At 44.1% G+C, this 23,327-nt stretch overlaps 1 protein-coding gene across 4 annotated transcripts in view; it reads left to right on the top strand.

Moving 5' to 3' along the window:
• Window positions 1–23,327, top strand: part of KIF25 (kinesin family member 25) — a 66,952-nt gene that overhangs the window by 19,628 nt on the left and 23,997 nt on the right. For all 4 annotated transcript variants that reach the window (XM_077347536.1, XM_077347519.1, XM_077347543.1 and 1 more), the window contains 5 exons: window positions 331–419; window positions 4,494–4,536; window positions 12,633–12,700; window positions 17,925–17,999; window positions 19,868–20,017. In XM_077347536.1, the coding sequence (XP_077203651.1) occupies window positions 331–419; window positions 4,494–4,536; window positions 12,633–12,700; window positions 17,925–17,999; window positions 19,868–20,017 (425 nt within the window). The remainder of the gene's footprint in view (window positions 1–330; window positions 420–4,493; window positions 4,537–12,632; window positions 12,701–17,924; window positions 18,000–19,867; window positions 20,018–23,327) is intronic.

Genomic DNA, 23,327 nt, shown 5'->3' with positions numbered 1-23,327 from the left:
CACCAGGAGGCATCATGACTTGCAGAGCATTCAGGAATCCAACACTCTACTGGGCTCATACTGGAGGGATATTTTGTGTTCTGTTCTACATTTTCCGCAAAGAATGGTAGCATTTGTATGGAATGATGATGATTAAATTGCCATCTTAAGTGCCAAGTCTGTAGTCATTGTATTTAATAGCACTGGTACTGATTCTACAGAGGCTAATTTAAGAATAAATGGTTTGGTCTTCAAGGTGCAATTAAATTCATGGGACAAAACTGTAAGCCTTCCTAGTTGATCTGATTGCTTTTGTAAAATATTAACTCTATCTCTCTGTTCTAACCCCAGGAACTAAGGGGCAATATCAGAGTGCACTGCAGGATCCGTCCACTGTTGCCACTTGATACTGCTCCTGGAGAGCTAGTATTAGAAGACAGGTAATTTATTTCAGAAATATAGTTATTCTACCTGACTTAAGCAGGCTTATTTTTCTCCAACATACAAACACTGTTTAAATTATATGTTTTTATGTATTGTGGTAGCAGCCCTGGTTTAAGGATTTATGGGATCTATAGCAGTGGTCCCTGGTCCGTGGCCCGGTGACGGGCCGCGAGAGCCTCAGCAGCAGGCCGCGGCTCCTTCTTCCTGCCCCCCCGCCCCCGCAGCCAATTAACTTGCGGCCCGGAAAGCTTCTTGCTGTGGGAGAGGGAAGTGTGGCCGCCGGCATGGTGCTGGCGCAAACGTACATGCACGTTTGCACCCAGCAGGGGGCTCAAACAATCATGTGCGGTAGTTTTGCCAGGGCCCCCACCGGGCGCAAACTCGCATGCACGGCAGGTACGCGCATGCGTGGGCCCTGGGCCCCCACTCCTTGGCAGCGGTCCGCAATCAGAAAAAGTTGGCGGACCACTAGTCTATAGCACCGGAACCAGAGTGGGGCCCTTCTTCGTTGTTGTGGCTAGATGCCATCCAGTCATTTCTGACATATATGAAAAAAGTCTGTGTCTGCAGTTTTTGTCTTTGTTTTTGTATGTCAGTCCACTTATATATTTAAGACCAACAACCCTACCCAGACTAACTTAGCTGTAGGTACCACTGAATGTACAGGCAGACATGCTTAGGAACACACTGCATTATTCAACACAGAGACATGTGGCAGAACAAGCTAGGTCAAAGAAACACTGAGTCCAGTGGCACCTTTAGGACCAACACATTTCTATTTAAGGTAGAAGCTTTTGTGTGCATGCACGCTTTATCAGATACAGATAAAACTGATTCATTTAAAAATCTGCCATCAAAGGGTATTTCTCACAAAACCAAATAACTAAAGCTCTTTTCAGCACAAGAGAGGTACTTTGGGATGAAGTCACCCCCTTCCATGTTTTGGCTGATTCATATTTAAACAATGGACAAGTAAAGTAAATCCTTGAAGTAAATCCTCTGACACAAATAGTGATCCTCCAAACATATGCGGGGGAGGGGAGCATTTGTACTGCTCCCCAGCTCCCAGCACTTGAGCATACCACTTTTGTTCAGTCCCTACTCCCTAGATGCAATGTACTTATTACAGGAATAGAGAGAAGAGCACTGAGGAAAGCAAGATAAGACAGCAGCACCTGAGGGAAGATGCTTGCTCATAGAATCATAGAAACATAGAGTTGGAAGGGGCCATACAGGAGGAAGAAACTGGTGCTAATCTGAAATCTCCAACTCCATAAGTTCCTCTTATCCCTGCCCCTCACCTACCATATCCAATCAGAAACTGAAGGTAGTAAGACAAGGCAGGTGTCAAAGGCAGACAGACTAACAACTAGGCTTCTGGATTAATAGAAAGCTTTATTGGTAGCAGTTCTGAACACTCCGACGTCTGTAGTCGATTCTAATCGATACATGGCAAGCAAGCAGTTATCAATGGTTCACTCCTGCCCAAATGCCCCCTCTTTCCCAGGGATGAATTACCCCCGCTCCCAGGTGCCATCCTGGGCTTCCTGCCAGACCCTCACCAGCCCGTCTGGCCTCGGGTGACAGGCGCCCTCCCTTTCAGATAACAAAGCACAGAGCAACATTTGCAAGAAGGAGACACAGCATGAAAGGATACACAAGGCAGTGACAAATAGTTCAGGGTTATAAAAGAGTTATTAAGGGTTCTTCAAAAAGGCATGCATCAAACCAACTTGGAGTCTCCCAAGTCAAACACAAATCATGGCAGAGATCAGAGGGACTGATCCTGACAGCAGGCTGTCTGTTTATATTGCTCCCTATCAGCCCCTGTAGAATTTATTTTGTAGAGGGCTGCAATCCAGCTAGCGTATTTTATCTTCTTCAGCCTTAGCACTGGAAGGTAAATGGCCTGGGGGGGGGGTATTACGTGGGGCCCTGAAAGTGCAGAGCCCTTAGCACATGCTATATGTACTATGTTGTTAAACTAGCTATGTGTGGAAGAACCTCTATGATACAATTGCTGCCCCAATTAAGAGCCTGGGATTATATTGGGACCAGCTTTATGGCTGGAGATTTACCAAGTTAATTGTGCCCCCCAAAGCACTTTCTACCCACTTAGCTAAACCCAGAAGATTGCACCCCTATGTGGATTTAGCCAATCTGGCCACCTGGATCCAAGTTATGGTAACTGTGATGCACAGTGAAGGTCTCCCCTCAAAATCAACTCAGTGACTCCAGTTGGTACAGAATTATGCAGTAACATAATTTACCAAGAATCATAGAATCATAGAGTTGGAAGGGGCCATACAGGCCACCTAGTCCAACCCCCTGCTCAACGCAGGATCAGCTCTAAGCATTCTAAAGCATCCAAGAAAAGAGTGTATCCAACCTTTGCTTGAAGACTGCCAGTGAGGGGGAGCTCACCACCTCCTTAGGCAGCCTATTCCACTGCTGAACTACTGACTGTGAAAATTTTTTTCCTGATATCTAGCCTATATCGTTGTACTTGTAGTTTAAACCCATTACTGCGTGTCCTCTCCTCTGCAGCCAATGGGAACAGCATCCTGCCCTTCTCCAAGTGACAACCTTTCAAATACTTAAAGAGGGCTATCATGTCCCCTCTCAGCCTCCTTTTCTCCACGTTGAACATTCCCAAGTCCCTCAACCTATCTTCATAGGGCTTGGTCCCTTGGCCCCAGATCATCCTTATCGCTCTCCTCTGTACCCTTTCAATTTTATCTACGTCCTTCTTGAAGTGAGGCCTCCAGAACTGCACACAGTACTCCAGGTGTGGTCTGACCAGTGCCGTATACAATGGGACTATGACATCTTGTGATTTTGATGTGATGGCTCTGTTGATACAGCCCAAAATGGCATTTGCCTTTTTTACCGCTGCATCACACTGCCTGCTCATGTTTAGCTTACAATCCAGGTTATGGATGGAAGATAAAGCCACGTGGCTGAAGTCTAGCAGGGTTGATCAGTGGGAAGCATCTTGGGACCTGTGCTTGACATACTGAGTTCCACAATGGAAGGAAGGCCAGATATAAAAATAGGAAAGTAATGAATAAATGAACAACTGTCAGAAGGAGAAGAAGAGTTGGTTTTTATATCCTACTTTTCACTACCCAAAGAAATCTCAAAACCATTTACAATCACCTTCCCTTCCTCTCCCCACAACAGACACCCTGTGAGGTAGGTGGGACTGAGAGAGCTCCTGAAGAACTGCTGTGATATCAGCTCTAACATGACTGTGACTAGCCCAAGATCACCCAAGCCAGCTGCATGTGGAGGAGCGTGGAATCAAACCTGTCTCTCCAGATTAGAAGCTACCACTCTTAACCATTACACCAACTTGGCTCTCTAGATTAAAGCCCATGACTCTAACTACTACACCAAGAGGCTCTATTAGGCACATGCAAATCCTTACATGAACCTTGCTTGTTTTACTGTAAGCAATATGGCCAGTGTGGTTTAGTGGTTAGAGTGTCAGACTAGGATCTGGAAGACAGCTTTGAATCCTTAGTCTTTCATGGAACCACAGATGTTGGGCGGTGTTGAGCCAATCGATTTATGAGCCTAACATATACTTCCTTGAGGATAAAATGGAGGGGGGGGGTGATATAAAGCCGTTTTTTGAGTTCCCAGTGGGGAGAAAAGTGGGGTACAGATATCTAAACAAAATGTCTAAGTTGGGGAATTTTAAAGGATCTCCGTGTAAGGTGCCAAATGGCTCCTCTGTCTATAAAAGGGTATTGCCAGATAGATGCAATATTAATTGGTGTTCCAGGTTTACCTATAGCTTCATAAAAACCTGGTTGCATTCCTCATGCATCCTGCACTGGTGAGCAGCAGAAAGTGTAAGCCAAAGAGAAGACCACAGTACCCCTGCCTAGCCAGAAGGTTAATGTGTATTCACAGAGAGGTGAACTTGGGCATGCAAACAGTGCATTGACTCAAGGATAAATCAGTAGGGGTTCGGTTCTTTTGCTTTTGGATAACATGTTGATACAATGCTTTAGTGTTCATTTTCTTAATAAAATTAAGTCTTGTATGTTTTGTCTTCAAAGGCATAGGAGCTTGTCAGAAAAAGTGGTTTGTGCAGCTGATGAAGTGAGTATACTTAATTATGCATGTATTCTGAATCTGAAGCAAACTAAGGGGCATTGTGGGATTCAGTAAACAGGATGCAATGTCCTTCCTTTCCTTGTGAATTTGAATTCCCAGATACAGCTTTCCCAAAGTAGTTCCTTCTTCTTTACACCAGTGTCCTGGAGGCTGCTCATCCCTGCTTGGAATATTGAAGTTTCTCTCTTTTTTTTTTTACACAATATGGTTTTGGTTTATTTTGTGTTGTTGTACATCTGGTCTCGGAACAGGGTTTTAGCTTTCTTCCTGAGCAGGGAACATACATGAGGCTGTAGCTTTTGATAGTAGATGGGCAGAACTAATATTTGAAAGCAGTAGTAGAATGGACTGACACTGAAACCCAGTCCAGGAAAAACTGTCAAAATTTGGTCAGTTTGACAGCTTTAGCCTTTTCTTGAGATTCAGGATCTGGCCACAGTGATCCATGCTCTGATAACATCTTAATTCTGATGCCTTTTCTGTGGAGCTTCCTGTAAATATGGTTCAGTTAGCACAGAATTTAGTTAACAAGGTTGATATACCATGTTGGTCATGCCATTTTAACAACAAGGCCAATTCCAGGTTTAGGGGGGCTTTGGGCAGAGATTGCCTGGGCCCTCTCCTGCCCACTGCCTGCATTTCCCTGCACCTGCCTGTGTCTTTTTCTCTCCTGCTGGGAGCTCTCCCACCCTTTCCATGATGGCACGGGGCAACTGAGAGTGCTGCCACAGTGGCTACCAGGAAGGCTTCTGCTGTACACTTTTTGCACACCTTCCCCTGGCAGAGCATATCCAACCAGGATTGTGATGACAGAGCCCTCAAAAGTGAGCAGGCGAAGGGCAGGCATCCAGACATCAAGGGACACATGTGAATGGAGCATGCAAGCAGTGGGCCCTGTCAGAAAACCTGAGCCCTGACAGCTGCCCTTCCTCAGTGTATGCCCTGCCTAGCAATTTTAAAACAGTTTCTGTGATTGCCTGTTGATTTCTTGGCACGATTCAAAGGGCTGACTGTGACCTAACTGCCCCAAGTGGCTTGGGACCAGGGTACCTCTTCCTATAGGTTTGGGATTAGGGTACCTGTTCCTCTCTTACTAATTGTAGTTTTTCTCTTGAGGTGAGATTGGTGGCCCCTTGACAGCTTTTCTGTGGTAATCTCTTGTTTATTTAATGCTCTCCTTACAGCTGTTTGCCTGACAGCTAATCTTTCCAGTTTCAGGTACAATGCTGAGATATTTTTTATTCCTTCTATTTCTGAGAATTGGGTTTAATTGTTTTTCATATATATTGCATACTGACTTTTAATGTTTCTTGTGTTTTTAATGCATTATGATTTTATTGATTTTTGGCTTTATGCGTATTGGCAATAAGCTACACCAGAGGCCTGTGGTTCAGAAACAGAATATACATAATTTAATGAATTAAGCAGATAAATATTATGTATGTATTTCATATGATTGGTATTCAGATAAAGAGCCCCATTATTTCTTCTAATTCACTTGTGTGATTTCTTTTCCTGTAAACTGCTTCTTGAGAATCTCCTTCTCTAGCATATTAACAAGTAAAAGGGCTTTTTTTTCATTCATAGTAACTTTTAAATGAGGACTTTGATTCTCATTTTTGCAGTGAGGTAACTGAGGACAGGAGAGTGAATTGCCACACATTACTTGGCTGAGCAGGAATTCTGAAAATTAATATCCTATACAATCTTCACTGACTATGGTGGATGGCTTACTAATACAGTGTTTATCAATCTTTTGCCCATGGAGGAGCCCCTGAAATAGCTTTTCTAGCTTCGAGGAGCCATAGAAGTGCTGCCACCTGGCCAAACCTCCTTCCATGCCCCTTGGCAGTGACATCACCACCCATGTTAACAGGCCAGCTTAAGGAGGACTGATGGAGGAGAGACAGAGAGCAGTTTAAAGCACAAATAGGCAAGCTGAAAGTAAGATCTAGGATGCGGCCTGCTTGATTGGTGGGCTCAACAACAAATTGCTAGAGCCCTAGTGTCACCATGGCTGACATTAGGTCCAGCCCATTCCTAGAGGACAGCAGCACAGCATTTCCAAAATAAGCAAATTATAATTAATAAATAAATTAATCTTTGGGGGTGTAGAGTACAGTGGAGTGTACAGGGAGAGGAAAGAAAGGTTACTTTTGTGGGCAGATCTCAACATGAAGTTCTTTGGATCAAATAGTTCAGCAGTGGAATATGTCAAATAGTTCAGCAGTGGAATAGGCTGCCTAAGGAGGTGGTGAGCTCCCCCTCACTGGCAGTCTTCAAGCAAAGGTTGGATACACACTTTTCTTGGATGCTTTAGGATGCTTTGGGCTGATCCTGCGTTGAGCAGGGGGTTGGACTAGATGGCCTGTATTGTTGTTGTTGTTATGTGCGAAGTCGTGTCCGACCCATCGCGACCCCATGGACAATGATCCTCCAGGCCTTCCTGTCCTCTACCATTCCCCGGAGTCCATTCAAGTTTGCACCTACTGCTTCAGTGACTCCATCCATCCACCTCATTCTCTGTCGTCCCCTTCTTCTTTTGCCCTCGATCTCTCCCAGCATTAGGCTCTTCTCCAGGGAGTCCTTCCTTCTCATGAGGTGGCCAAAATATTTGAGTTTCATCTTCAGGATCTGGCCTTCTAAAGAGCAGTCAGGGCTGATCTCCTCTAGGACTGACCGGTTTGTTCGCCTTGCAGTCCAAGGGACTCGCAAGAGTCTTCTCCAGCACCAGAGTTCAAAAGCCTCAATTCTTTGACGCTCGGCCTTCCTTATGGTCCAACTTTCGCAGCCATACATTGCAACTGGGAAGACCATAGCCTTGACTAAACGCACTTTTGTTGGCAGGGTGATGTCTCTGCTTTTTAGGATGCTGTCTAGATTTGCCATAGCTTTCCTCCCCAGGAGCAAGCGTCTTTTAATTTCTTTGCTGCAGTCCCCATCTGCAGTGATCTTGGAGCCCAGGAAAATAAAATCTGTCACTATCTCCATTTCTTCCCCTTCTATTTGCCAGGAATTGAGAGGGCCGGATGCCATGATCTTTGTTTTCTTGATGTTGAGTTTCAAGCCAACTTTTGCACTCTCCTCCTTCACCCGCATCAACAGGCTCTTTAGTTCCTCTTCACTTTCTGCCATTAGAGTGGTATCATCTGCATATCTGAGGTTGTTGATATTTCTCCCTGCAATCTTGATCCCAATTTGTGACTCCTCTAATCCCGCATTTCTCATGATGTGCTCTGCATACAAGTTAAATAGGCAAGGCGACAGTATACAGCCTTGCCGAACTCCTTTCTCAATTTTGAACCAGTCAGTGATTCCATGTTCAGTTCTCACTGTTGCTTCTTGACCTGCATATAAATTTCTCAAGAGACAAATAAGATGCTCTGGTATTCCCATCTCTTTAAGAACTTGCCACAATTTGTTGTGCTCCACACAATCAAAGGCTTTAGCATAGTCAATGAAGCAGAAGTAGACGTTCTTCTGGTACTCCCTAGCTTTCTCCATGATCCAGCGTATGTTGGCAATTTGATCTCTAGTTCCTCTGCCTCTTCGAAATCCTGCCTGTACTTCTGGAAGTTCTCGGTCCACATATTGCTGGAGCCTAGCTTGTAGGATTTTGAGCATAACTTTGCTAGCATGAGAAATTAGTGCGATGGTGCGGTAGTTTGAACATTCTTTGGCATTGCCCTTCTTTGGGATTGGAATGTAAACTGACCTTTTCCAATCCTGTGGCCATTGTTGAGTTTTCCAAATTTGCTGGCATATTGAGTGTAGCACTTTTACTGCATCGTCCTTTAAGATTTTGAATAGTTCAACTGGAATGCTGTCACTACCACTAGCTTTATTGTTGCTCAGACTTCCTAAGGCCCATTTGACTTCACATTCCAGGATGTCTGGCTCCAGGTCAGTAACTACCCCATTGTGGTCATCAGGGATGTTAAGCTCGCTCTTGTATAGTTCTTCTGTATAATTTTGCCACCTTTGTTTGATCTCTTCTGCTTCTGTGAGGTCCCTACCATTTTGGTCCCTTATCATACCCATCTTTGCATGAAACGTTCTCTTCATATCTCCAATTTTCTTGAAAAGATCTCTGGTCCTCCCCATTCTATTGTTTTCTTCTATTTGTTTGCACTGTTCATTTAAGAAGGCATTCTTATCTCTTCTAGCTTTTCTCTGGAATTCTGCATTCAATTGGGTGTATCTTTCTCTTTCTCCCTTGCCTTTCACTACCCTTCTCTCCTTAGCTATTTGTAAAGCTTCCTCAGACAGCCATTTTGATTTCTTGCATTTCTTTTTCTTTGGGATGGTTTTAGTTGCTACGTCTTGTACAATGTTGCGAACCTCCGTCCATAGTTCTTCAGGCACTCTGTCTATCAGATCTAATTCCTTAAATCTATTTGTCACCTCCACTGTGTATTCGTCAGGGATATGATTTAGTTCATACCTGAGTGGCCTAGTGCTTTTCCCTACTTTCTTCAATTTAAGCCTAAATTTTGCAACAAGAAGTTCATGATCTGAACCACAATCAGCTCCTGGTCTTGTTTTTATTGACTGGATAGAACTTTTCCATCTTTGGCTGCAGAGCACATAGTCAATCTGATTTCTGTGTTGACCGTCTGGTGATGTCCATGTGTAGAGTCGTCTCTTGGGTTGCTGGAAAAGAGTGTTTGCTATGACCATTGTATTCTCTTGACAAAATTCTACCAGCCTGTGCCCTGCTTCATTTTGTACTCCAAGGCCAAACTTGCCTGTTATCCCGGTTATCTTTTGGCTTCCTACTTTAGCATTCCAATCCCCCATGATGATAAGCACATCATTTTTGGGCGTTGCTTCTAGAAGGTGTTGTAGGGCTTCATAGAACTGATCAACTTCATCCTCTTCAGCAGCAGTGGTTGGGGCGTAGACCTGGATCACTGTGATGTTGAATGGTTTGCCTTGGATTCGAACTGAGATCATTCTGTCATTTTGGGGGTTGTATCCCAAGACTGCTTTTCCTACTCTCTTATTGATTATGAATGCTACTCCATTTCTTCTGCGAGATTCTTGTCCACAGTAGTATACCTGATGGTCATCTGAATTAAATTCACCCATTCCTGTCCATTTTAGTTCACTGATTCCTAAAATGTCGATGTTCAGTCTTCTCATTTCTTGTTTAACCACGTCCAGCTTGCCTTGATTCATGGATCTGACGTTCCAGGTTCCTATGGAATAAAAATCTTTACAGCATCGGACTGTCTTTTCGCCACCAGTTACTTCCACAACTGAGCGTCCTTTCGGCTTTGGCCCAGCCGCTTCATTCATTCTGGCGCTACTCGTACTAGCCGTCTGCTCATCCCCAGTAGCATATTGGACACCTTCCGACCTGAGGGGCTCATCTTCCAGCGTCATATCGTTATGCCTATTGGAACTGTCCATAGAGTTTTCATGGCAAAGATACTGGAGTGGTTTGCCATTGCCTTCTCCAGTGGATCACCTTTTGTCAGAGCTCTCAGCTATGACCTGTCCGTCTTGGGTGGCCCTGCACGGCATAGCTCATAGCTTCACTGAACTACGCAAGCCCCCTTGCCACAACAAGGCAGCGATCCTTGAAGGGGGGATGGCCTGTATGGCCCCTTCCAACTCTATGATTCTATAAATCACGTGTTGCTAAATTTGCAGTTCCTTCAGGATTATTTCTATAGTATATTTGTGAATTTTCGATGTCATTCTATTTCTTTGTTAACAAATGGAATGCCACGTAATTCATTTGGATTCATAAAACCCATAACTCATCTACGCTACACCATGAAATAAAACATAATAGGAAAACGGTATTAAGATACCAAATGTATTCAGCACCTGCCCTGAATCAGTTTTAACATGGACTGAGGACTCCTTACAGGAGGAAGATTTCAACCCAGACTCCTCAACAAATCTTCAAACATCTCAGGATCTCCAGCGGAAGTGATCACGCATATTAAGCATTCATAGGCTCCAGCCGAGACCCAGTGGAGATGGTGATTCAGGAATTCCCAAAGTGAATCAATCCACCTTCACCCCCACCCGATCTTACCTGAGACATTAAGAACAAAGAAGGCTGAAGGCCCCAATCAGAAGCCTGGACTAAGTGGAGGAATGAACATCTGGCAGCTTACAGTATCCCACAAGACGGTGCTACTTGGGAGGCATACAAAGCATTCTAAGTTTTGGGAGGATTAGGGTTGATTTTCTGGCCATAGACAACATAGAACGATCAGTTTCCTGTAAAGCTCCTCAGTTGGGGTTTTTGGAGGAGTAAAAGCTGTTGACAGACAATGGTCTATAACATGAAAAGTTGTTCCCACTTTATTTATTTAGGAATTCTTGCCATTAAATTTGCTTACAAGGGGCAAATTATTTTTTTCCCTCTAGAGCCTTATAAATCTTGGCTTCAGAACCATAATTTCAGTTCCAAAGTCTAAAAAGGGTTTAAGATTTTTTATTGCAAGTAAAGCAGTGTTTCATTTTGATTGTTGAGCTCATTCAGCCTTGTAAAGCCCCACAATTATTTTCACATGTGTGATTTTGGCTACTGGCACTGATGGTCTGACAGAGGGGCTATGTTCATGGCATCTTCTTGCTTTCCTAATTTGGTTTTAACAAGAAATTAGTTTGATCACATTGAAAGAGCAGATGTTGGGGCTTTCATGTGTATTTTTCTTCATTCCATGACATCTGGTTGGCAGTGCTTCACCTTGGGGTTACCAGTAAGCTTCAAAAAATGTAGTTGGCATTGTCACCTACCTGATTTGGAAGCATATGGTGTGATGATGACGGCTCATTAGAGGGTCCCTCAAACAGATATTAAGAAAATGCAAAATTTTGATACACTAAGATTTTGGCAGTTTTCTGAATATCTTACCCTGTATAGAATATCTCTGGAGATGTATAGACAAAGAGTCTAACTCACTTCATGCACCATTGATTAAAGAGAGTCAGCTTGATGTAATGGTTAGGTGCGCCAATCTAATCTGGCAAGCCAGGTTTGATTCCCCGCTCCCCCACATGCAACCAGCTGGATGACCTTGGGCCAGTCACAGCACTGATAAAGCTGTTCTGACTGAGCAGTAATATCAGGGCTCTCTCAGTCTCACTCACCTCACAGGGTGTCTGTTGAGGGGAGAGGAAAGGGAAGGCGATTGCAAGCCGCTTCTGGTATGGAAAAGCAGCATATAAGAACCAACTTGTCTTCTCCTCCTCCTCCTTTGAATTATTTCTGCACAGCTCTGTATTTCCTACAGTAGCATTCAAGAAAATCAGATGATTACAAAATATAATCTATAAAGCAGCAACACAAAGTATACAATTATAAGGCACTCGGGGAGATGTCAAAAGCATGTTTGTATTACCAACATTCAGAAAAACCAGACCATCTTCATTAGGACCCATTCCACACGCATAGGATAATGCACTTTCAATGTGCTTTGGCAGCTGGATTTTCCTGTGCAGAACAGGAAAATCTACTTCTAAAGTGCAATGAAAGTGCATTATCTATTGTGTGCAGAAAACTCAACAAAGCTGGCACCAGGCGGAAAATACAAGAAAGGAGTTCTATGGGTAGGATACCTATGAGAGAAATATGATCATTGCCTTACATTAAAAGGAGAATATGCAAAACAGAATGATCAGAACAGAATACACAGAACAGGGATATATGATCTTATTGAGTAGGCTCATGTAGGATTAGGTGGTCTTTATCCTGGTCTCAGAGTTTTGGGTTTCAAAGACCAGTTCCTCTGAATTACAGCAGGAAACTGCTTCAAAACCTCTAAAGACCTTCCAGGATAGATGTGTCGTCAGAACTGATGTACCTATTTCAGTCACCAGCTTTACATGAATTTATATGAAAACATGAACTGCTGTAATATTGCCTCAGACTACCCCTCCAGACTACTGCACTTAGTAGCCATGTATTAGACAGGATATGGCAAAATGACACGGTATGGAAACAAGAATCCTGCTATATAGGGAGCCTTTAATCATGCATTTTCATTTAGACCTTAATGATAACATTTAGATTTTAATTATAACATTTTAATTAGCCCTATTTTTTTTCCTGCCAGGAAACCGTATTGATAAAATGCAGCCGTCCTGGTCATGCTTTGATAAACAAGATATTGCAGTTTGAAAGGTGGGTGGTCTTAAAAACCCTGGTGGCTGCAGGGGCGGGTTGTTTTGTTTTAATGGCTTTGACTTTTGTGATTAGAGTTAGTCAACCACTACTTATTATGTCCCACAGGCCATTCAGAAACCAAGTAAAAAATAAATAAAAGCACTGATATAAAATTAATTAACTACAGAAAACATCTCTGTACATCAATTGTCTTAAGATACCTACAGTCAATCAAATGAATCTCAGTCAATTATGCACAGGGTGCTCTCTCAGCTGAAATATAAGTTGGTAACTAGTCTCTTACCATATCAGAGATCCCACCTTTACAGCTGCTTCATGAATTTTCTCATCTTAAAATGCATGAAACAAAACAGGATTGTTTATTTTTTCTGAGGGGATAAATTATTTAATTATATCTTTAAGTAAAGTGGCAGGCACAAAAGCAACTGAGTGTACCCACAGACAATCCTGAAATTTCTAAATATCCAAGGACTCCTCGTATGTAGAAAAAGATGATTTCGCAAACAAATTTTGAAGGTTTTTTTTTTAAACAAAAAGAGGACTAAGCATGCACTAGAATGTTCAGTCTGTTAAAGAAAGAAAACGGGCTGTTCAGTTCCCTGAGAGTTTATATTGTTCTAAGGAAGGGGAATATTTTTGTTAATTTCCAAATTGTTTATTTCCAACCTTCACCCATCTTTGCAGCCCACCACCCTATTCCCTCTAATACTAAAGTCCATGACAGCTCAGCTAGTGCTGTGGGGCCACACAAAGAAAATGTAAATGCTTCTACATCTTTGAGTGAACTCCCTCTGTATGTAGGAAAGCATTATAAATAGGAAACAACTCATCCCCAACAACCTGGTAAAGACTTGAGTATATTCATTGTCCTGTAGGAAGCATGGAATATGAAGAGCAACATCAGTAAAAGGGAAAGCAGGTAAGGGGTCCTGGAGGAGTAGCTTGTGGGTTGTTTATTTCTATCACCTCCCTTATTTTGTATTGACCCCAAATGTGTTTATTTATTTAAAACATTTGTAGGTTGCCTTCTCACAGAACTTTCCCTCAAGGAAATACAAAATGGGGAATCCACATGTGTACAGATGCAACTTAAAAGCCAACTGAGATAATACTTAAAAAGTGCATAAGGTCCAGTGAGGGAGCAAGAAGGGAGAGCAATGAAGGAAGATGAGGGAGTGGGGGTGCAAGGCAGTGGTAAGGTGTAATAGAAAGAAGGAGGATTGAGCAAGCAGAGAGGCAGGAAGGACCAGTGGGATGGGATGGGATTCCCTTCCCTCATGAATTCCCTGCATTTCCCCTGCTCATATTCCTCAAAAGGTGAGTCATGGTCAAATTTTATATCAGTTATCAGACTGTCAGTAATATATTTTAGGACAGACATGTCAAAAATAACCAGCTTATCTAGGGCTCTTATCTGGTCCACCAACAACTGGGGAAAACTAGTCCAAATGTGGACCAAAGGGACCTGTGTTAGGGTATACACCTACTGCAGTTCCTCCTTCCTCCAAACTCAGGTCCTCCCCAGGGCCTGCCCTCAGATCTCTGCCCAACCCAGAGTTGACAACCATAAAAGGCAAGGAGGACTGGTTTGGCCCTGAACTCTGCTGAGAAAGGGTGTCGGTTACGGTCAGTGGTAAGATATCTCAGGTACATTTTATTTATTTATTTGATTTCTATACCGCCCTTCGATATGGCTCAGGGCGGTTTACATAGAACGTCACAGGGGGATACATGGAACAAATCAGCATACAACATAGTCAAATACAACAACAACAATCCAACAGTGGTTCTAAACAACACAACTTCAGTGATCCCAACAACAACAATATAACAGGAACAGAAACTTAGCTAAAGCCCCTAGAGAGGTCAGGCTGATTCAGGCCATGGAGGGATGTCTGAGGGGGACCTGTGGTCGGTCTCAGGCAAATGCCTGGTGGCACACATGGCCCAGCCTGACAAAGTGACATTATGTCAGACCCCACCTTCGTAGCATATGAGTTTAACACCTCTGGTTTTGGAGAACTGCACTTCCAGAGAAGCAACCATTAGGTCAAAATGTAAGAATAACACTTCCGTTACTTGCTTTAAAATAGCTGCCCTCCATTTTGCTTCCTGAATACTGTTCAAGAGCTTATCTGCATAATTGCTTAATAAAAGTTACCTGTCAGTACAGCACTTTTTATTCTATCCTTCCTCTAAGAAGATGGGGGGGGGGGGGCTTACAACATTCTCTCATTTTGTCCTTGCCACAATCCTGTGAAGTTGGTTAAAGAGAGAAAGGCCCAAGTCACAGAACCAGCTTTTTGATAGTATGAAGGCAAATACCTCCTTTTCTGTTTTCAAAGCCACTGATTTTGATCAGCAAAATATAGTATGCTTCACAATGCAGACAAACCAGTGTTTCCATCAGAAAGCCAACCACCCATACCCTTTCCTATTTACATGAAGGAAAATACTAATTCTCTAATGTTAACACACATACAAAAAAAAAAGATTTCCAGTTTTTAAAAAAATCAGTAGCAGCCTTTACAGGGCATTCTTGAGTTGTGGTGCTGTATGTTTAGATAACATCCTCCTTCAAAAAGAGGGTGATTGTGTAAAATAGTGAATTCCATCAAAGAATGCTTGTAGAATTGTATTTCCCCCCTTCCTCCCCCCCCCAGTGTCCCTGCACAGTTTATTCTTATAAACAGCAGAGCATATGGTTCTTATGAACACCAAATGTTTATTTTTTTAGCAACCTTTTATGGAACTAATAAATGTCAAAATATTTGATTCCATTTCAGGAGTGGGGGAAGTTTTTCAGTATATTATGCTTTTCAAGGTTTTTTATTGGTGTGTTTTTCAACAAAGTACAATGGAGGCTTGTAATCCTCAGGTAGTGTTAAGTAAGCATTAGCTGCAAGACTGGGACAGAAAGAAATCTGCCATTGTAGCTGTTGACACAGATAATGAAAGCAGAATAGATCTAAATGCTCACTGGCACAAAGGTTAGTAAACCTTTTTAAAATCCATCTAAACACTGTTCAGACAGATTTTCTCATTTATCAAACTTCTTTTGATCACAAAACCCATCACTTCATAGAAGCCTATTAGGGCCTGGCCTTTAAAAATAGAAATAGGTTTTCCCCCCTCAGGTTAAATATAAATGTTTTGACACAACCAGATCTATTATGTATGGATTTTAGACAGTAATTGGTGCTATCATTTGAGCCCAGGAAATTATTGGCAAGAGACCATTGGCTGCAGGACATTTCTCTTATCACCTTAGGAAATTAACCTAATAATGGGATGGAGACAGATGATCTTTTTGTCTACATAGAAGTGGGTCATGGCAAGAACTTTGTGATTACAGGCGAAAACAAATTCCACAATCATAGAATCATACAGTTGGAAGGGTTTCATGGGTCATCTAGTCCAGTGGTCCCCAACCTGCGGGCCGCGGCCCAGCGCCGGGCCGCAAAGGCCATGACACCGGGCCGCGGCTCCCTCTCCCCGCCCCCCCCCCCGCAGTAAAAAACTTCCCAGGCCGCAATCTTGTGGCCCAGGAAGCTTCTTACTGCGGGAGGGTGGGGAGAGGGAATCAGGGCCAGGCCGCACCCGTGCAGGCCGCGCCCGCGCGGCCCGATCCGCAGGCGCGGTCTGCAGGCGCGGCCCGAAGCATGGGCGTGGCCCGCGCGGGCACGGTCCCCGCGGGCGCGGCCCGATGCCCTGCCGGTCCCCAGCCTAATAAAGGTTGGGGACCACTGATCTAGTCCAACCCCCTGCATTATGCAGAGCACTCACATCCTAATCGCTCATCCACTATAACCTGCCACCCCCTTGAGCCTTCACAGAATCTTCCTCTCTGTCTAATGGCTATCCAGCCTCTGTTTAAAAATGTCCAAAGATGGAGAACCCACCACCTCCCAAGGAAGCCTGTTCCACTGAGAAACCACTCTAACTGTCAGGAACTTCTTCCAGATGTTTAGGCGGAATTTCTTTTGAATTAATTTCATCCCATTGGTTCTGGTCTGTCCCTCCAGAGCAAGAGAGAATAACTCTGCTCCATCCTCCATATTGTACCCTTTTAAATACTTGAAGATAGTTATCAGATCCCCTCTCAGTCGTCTTCTCTCCAGGCTAAATAGGCCAAGCTCCCCCAACCTTTCTTCATACGTCTTGGTCTCCAAACCCCTCAACATCTTTGCTGCCCTCTTCTGGACACATTCCAGTTTGTCAACATCCCTCTTCAACTGGGGTGCCCAAAATTGAACACAGTACTCCAAGTGAGGCCGAACCAGAGCAGAGTAAAGTGGTACCATCACCTCCCGTGATCTGGACACGATACTCCATTTGATACAGCACAAAATCCCATTTGCCTTTTTAGCCACTGAGTCACACGTATGGTCTACTGAGACTCCTAGATCCTTTTCGCACATGCTACTGCCAAGACAAGTCTCCCCCATCCTATACTGGTGTGTTTGGTTTTTCCACAAGTCTCTCTGGTTGTGTGGATCCATGAATGGAATGCATGTGGACTCTTTTTAGTATTAAGTGCTTTCCTGTCACCTGAAAAAAAGTTTTTGTTTAAATGTACCACAATATTTGTGCAACAGTAAACTTCTTATTGGAGTACAATTGTTATACTCATAATTGTAGGGATCATGTTTACCCTCAACTTCCAGAGAATGTGTTCCCTTGTCTTTCTCCCACCAGCTGCATCCACTGTCAAACAATATCTCACTACCAACACGTAATGATTATCACGTTTTTAAATCCCGGGAGTACCTTACTCAGCTTGATGTTTCTATCTTTTTTCTTGTAACTTTCATTTTATTCTTTAAAAAAAAAAAACCTCATGAACCTCACAAGCTAATTTTGGTTCTGGCACTGCTACCAACAAACTGAGTCCAGTAAAACATATCTTCATCTAGTTGATGTCTCTGGAAATAGCTCTGTTTTGATGAGGACCTGCAGTCTTGGCAGCCTCCGGAGCCCTTTGAATTCCTTGCATTTGGCCACTGGAACAGAATTGTGGCTCAGTTCTGTGTATGTGTGTGTGTTTAATTTCCTGGTGTCTAAAGCAAGCTTCATAATAAGCATGACTTTACCTTTCTTATATCATGGTGCTTCTCAGCACATAATGCTGCTGTTGTCATTGTTCATTCACTGTGAACATTTATCTACAACTTTCCGTCAATGACTGAACTGCATATTTATAAATATTTGTATTCTTTAGAGTGTACAGTCCCGCTGAAACTCAGGAGACAGTATTTGCTGATGTATCACCTTTGCTAACCTCACTATTAGATGGGTAAGTTGAAAAATGGGACCATAGAAGTTAACCACCTTAATGAGAGCAGCTTTTGTTAAAGAAAAACACATGAACTGTCCCACACCCACAATTGAACTGGGATGACTCTTTCTTGAAATATGGTACAATACATTGTTGGCTAAGAACAAAAGATAATCATGTTTTAAGTTCTGCAGGATATGCATCACAATGCATCACAACAAAGCCACAGCAAATCTGGTTGCCATCATGAGGGGCTTTTCATAGCCCTCCTGGAAATGTTCTCTTATTGGAAACAAAAGTACTTCATGCTCTTTTTTTTATGTACAGAAGCAGATTGCATGTCTACTGAAGATGAGCTTCTTGCACATTCATGTTTTTTAATTGAATAAATAATAACAATAAAAATAATCAGATTTTCTTTTGTGGGAGGCATAAATTTTATTCCTTTAATTCACCTACCTGTTCTGTCTTTGGTCATTTTCACATTGGGTTGCCAGCCTCCAGACTGGGGCCTGGAGATCTCCTGGAATTACAGCTAAGTTCCGGATGACAGAGAACAGCGTTGTTGTTGTTTTTAAGTGTCAGTACTCATATATAAGATTATTTTTGCCAATTTCATCCCATGGGACTTGGGGAAGCCCTGTAAAATGGTGCTGGTACTGGTAAAGGTAAAGGTATCCCCTGTGCAAGCAACGAGTCATGTCTGACCCTTGGGGTGACGCCCTCTAGCGTTTTCATGGCAGACTCAATACGGGGTGATTTGCCAGTGCCTTCCCCAGTCATTACCGTTTATCCCCCAGCAAGCTGAGTACTCATTTTACCGACCTTGGAAGGAGGGAAGGCTGAGTCGACCTTGAGCCGGCTGCTGGGATTGAACTCCCTGCCTCATGGGCAGACAGCTTCAGACAGCATGTCGGCGCCTTACCACCCTGCGCCACAAGAGGCTCTTACTTACACCAAAAAAATACCCCAAAAACATCTGGGAGTAGACTTTGTGGCATTATACCCCACTGAGGTTCCTCTCCAGGCTCCATCCCCATATCTCCAGCAGTTGCTTGAACTAGGGTTGGCAACCCTTTTTCCAATATGGCTACTTAATCTATGCAGGGAGCTGTCAGGAAGGGAATATTTTCCTACTTCCACACATCTTTTGGGTACATGTATTTTCCATCTTCTCTGCATCCTTTCCAAAACCTAATTAACTCTAATATTTTTACTAAGAGTGCAGTAAAACAGTAGTAGCTGCTCCTAACCACTACACCTAGCTGAAATTATGTATCCATACTTAAAATCCTCTTATCTACTATATACAAAGCTGCAAACCATAGTTTACAAGATGATCAAAACTTGCTAGGCATTCCTACTTGGTTTTAAAAATAATATTTAGTCTCTTTTGTTGCCTTGACCTGGATGGCCTAGGCTAAGCAGATCTTGTCATATCCCAGAAGCTAATCAGGGTGGGCCCTGGTTAGTACTTGAATGGGAGATCACTGAAGAAGTTCAGGCTCCATTACACAGAGGCTGGGTAGTGGCAAGCTACCTCTGGACATCTCTTGCCTTGGGTTGCCATAAAAAAGCTGAGATTAGATGGCTCTTTCCACTTTCTTTTTTTATTACGGAGAACAGAATAGGCATAGGGTTTTTGCCCACCCATGCCAATGACAGTCTATGATGAACTCTGAACTGCTTTTATTCCTATTAATACTGTCAGCAAAAAAAAAAAAGTTGCTATGGAGTTGTGGTAATTTAGAATTGGGAACATATGTTGTGTTACATTATTTGGAATTGTTGGAAAATGAGAAACAGGGACTTTCTTCCCAGCATCTTCTGGCTTTGATCAGTAGTATCTGTTGAAATTAAGAATCAACATGTGTTTTGATTTCTAGGTACAATGTATGCATTATGGCTTATGGGCAGACTGGGAGTGGAAAAACATATACAATGTTAGGACCACAACCTGAAGAAAATTTTGCCTTCCTCCTGGAAGAAGAGCCAGAATTAGGAATTATTCCTAGAGCTGCTGAAGAAGTGTTCAGGTATTGATGATGACTTTATTGATGACAATATATTTCCTCCAGCACAGACAGAATTTGTGTTTGACTGCTCATGGTCTTCTAAATCCTTGTTGTGAAATAGTTGCTGTTAAAGGAAAACCTGAATATAGTGGAGAGGGGAGGCTGGAAAAGCCTGGCAGATCCAGTCTTGGGGTTCCTCCACTCACCACTGGGACTTAGTTTAGGATTTTCTTTTCAGCTGCAACTTCTCTGAATGCTTTTATGATGTGGAACTGGTAAAATTCAAAACAAACAATGAAATGGCAGGATCACATGGGTGGAACTTTAATCTTTTCTGATTTTATTTTTAAATCTTGAATAACCAAGCAGTTTGATCCATAAAATGCACATGTAGACATTTAAGGGGAGATCCTAAACAGGTCTGTTCTAAAGTAAGTCGTGTTCTAGTCAATTAGCTTATTCTCAGAAAAGTGTTCTTAGGATTGCAGCCTTATTCTAATGATTAATATGAAAAAATATGGAAAAAATTAATATTTGCTGTCAGCTGATGTTTTATTCTCTGCCACAATATAAAAACCATGAAAACTAACAAAAAAAACCCCCACATAATTAAAACAACTAAAACAAGACATGATATTCTTGGTAAAATGCAGAATGGATCCTAATTCTGTCAGGTGGATCAGTAACTGTCAGGATCAGTCCCTGTTCTCTGCCATGATCTCTGTTTGGTGAACCTATTTGACTCCATCTTGCTTGTTGCATATTTGCTTTGTCCTTGTGACCCATGTATTCGCACAGTTCCCATGTAACCAAATCTTGTAGTTGACTCCTTTGATTTGCCTGCTTTGATCCCTGCCTGTTCACACTGCATATTCTCCCCCTTACTGTGAAACATTGTTACAAGGATCCTGCGGTTCCTGCGAAAGGCTTATCAGCTAGTCTGTGGTGCCAGCTTGACCAAGGCCATGTTAATTTCAACCCCTCTGGCAGGAAACCTGAGCTGGCACCTGGGAGAGGGGGTGTCCCTTCCCATGGAACACTGAAGTTTTGGGTGGGAGAAATGTATTGATAAGTGCCTGTTGTCCCTGTATCGGGCAGATTTGATTTCTAACGTTATAGTGACTAGATCTAACTTCCATTAAAGCTTTCTTTCCATAGAAGTTTTGTTGTGAGTTTTGTCAGCGCTTGACAGTAAGTCAAATCTCACAACGCCTTTCTCTCATCACGATGGCCGTGTGGGACGAGGGCACCTTTTTAGATGACTGCCAGGACGAGGGGGATGTGACCGCTAGCGACACCGAGGACAACCTCGGAGCGCTGGGCTCCCTCGACCTAGGAGATGCGACTGTCCAAGGTGGCTCTACTCTGACCCCCTTGAGTACACGGACCAGGACCACCACTCAGGTGTTGGTACAGTCTGGGATGGCGAAAGTGCTGGGCAGCTTCAGTCCGGCGCCCCAGTTCTTTCTGGAGAGGCACGTCACCGAACGGCGCAGGATGTCCCGGTATGACCGGCCTACGGGGCAGGAGTATTGGCCCGAAGTGCTGCTGAAGGGGATTCCGGACCGTGAGACGGTGGCGGTGCTCGAAGTGATGGACCTCAGAGACCAAATGGGCCGAGTGGGAGACTGGCTCACTTTGGTGACTGGCGAGTTGGGAGCCAAGTCTCGCAAGCTCTTGCGCGGTGCCTCTCCTGAGGTGACGGCCATGGCCAACGCCGGAACTGTGGGTTTGCCTAGGGACTATTGGGATTTCCAAGACATCTTTGCGGAGACGGAGTGTGACCAACTGCCCCCCCACCACAAGACTGATTGCGCAATTGAACTTAAACCCGGGGAGCCGCTGCTGAAAGCCAAACTTTATTCCATGAGCCCTCGGGAAATGCAGGAGTTAAGGGCTTTTCTGGACAAGAAACTAGCTCGCGGCTTTATCCGCCAAGCCACCTCCCCCCTGGCGGCGCCTGTCCTCTTTGTGAAAAAGAAAGATGGCTCTCTACATCTCTGTACTGATTACAGGGGGCTGAATGCAGTCTCCATGAGTAATGTCTACCCGCTGCCATTGATAAAAGACTTGTTGGGGCATCTGGGGAGAGCCCGTATTTTCACAAAACTGGATTTACAGGAAGCCTATTACCCGGTGCACATTAAGAAGGGGCATGAGGACTTGACTGCTTTTAACACCCCTTTGGGACAGTTATAATATACTGTCATGCCGTTCGGCCTCACCGGCGCTCCGGGCGGATTCAGGAACATGATTAATGAAATTATGCATGATCTGTTGTACAAGGGGGCCCTAGTTTGGTGTAGTGGTTAGGAGTGTGGACTTCTAATCTGGCATGCCGGGTTCGATTCTGCACTCCCCCACATGCAGCCAGCTGGGTGACCTTGGGCTCATCACGGCTCTGATAAAACTGTTCTGACCGGGCAGTGATATCAGGGCTCTCTCAGCCTCACCCACCTCACAGGGTGTCTGTTGTGGGGAGAGGAATGAGAAGGCGACTGTAAGCTGCTTTGAGCCTCCTTCGGGTAGGGAAAAGCGGCATATAAGAACCAACTCTTCTTCTTCTTCTTCTAGTTTTTTTATATGACATTTTGGTGTATTCTGACAACCCTGTTAAACATGTGTCATTAGTCCGAGAGGTGCTGTGCAGGCTCAGGGCGCACCACCTGTACGCCAAACTCTCAAAGTGTAAGTTTCATCGGGAGGCGGTAGAATTTCTGGGGTTCCGGGTGTCCAGCAGGGGGTTCGAAATGGACCCTGGCAAGGTCCGGGATTTGTTGGCATGGGAACCCCCTGGGACGAGGAGGCAGCTCCAAAGTTTCCTGCGATTCGCTAATTTTTACTGTTCCTTCATCCCCAACTTTGCTAAAGTTGCTCTGCCCCTGACTGATCTCTTAAAGACTAAGGAGGGGGGCAAGTTGGCAGCATGCCCCGCCAAACAACCGCACCCCGTAAAAGAAGCAGGGCCACCGTGTCAAAGACGCGGCAGACCTGCTTGTTTCCCTATGCCCACGACACCGCCTTGCCCGAGGAGGGGCCTTCCCACGCGCCTACAACCACACCGCCCTCGCCGCTTGCCCGCCGCTACACCACCCTTCTCCCCAGATGGCCCGACCGGGATGCTAAAAGCTGCACTGCTCGCACCCTAGCCGCTCTCCCACTGCCACACACCCCTTCTCCCCACCCTCCCAGTCACCTTCCCCGGGGAGGGGCCTGCCCGCCAACGATAAGCCCCGCCACCTCCACGCCACCTGCGACCTCTTGGAGCGCCCACCACCCTTTTCCTCGCCGGCGACCTCACCTTCCCCGCGGACGACCCTGCCCGTTCCTC

The sequence above is a fragment of the Paroedura picta genome, chromosome 1 (genome assembly GCF_049243985.1).
Source record: "Paroedura picta isolate Pp20150507F chromosome 1, Ppicta_v3.0, whole genome shotgun sequence".
NCBI classification, from domain to species: Eukaryota; Metazoa; Chordata; class Lepidosauria; order Squamata; family Gekkonidae; genus Paroedura; species Paroedura picta.
Note: the sequence above shows the minus strand (reverse complement) of the source record. Positions and strands in the feature narration are given on the sequence as shown.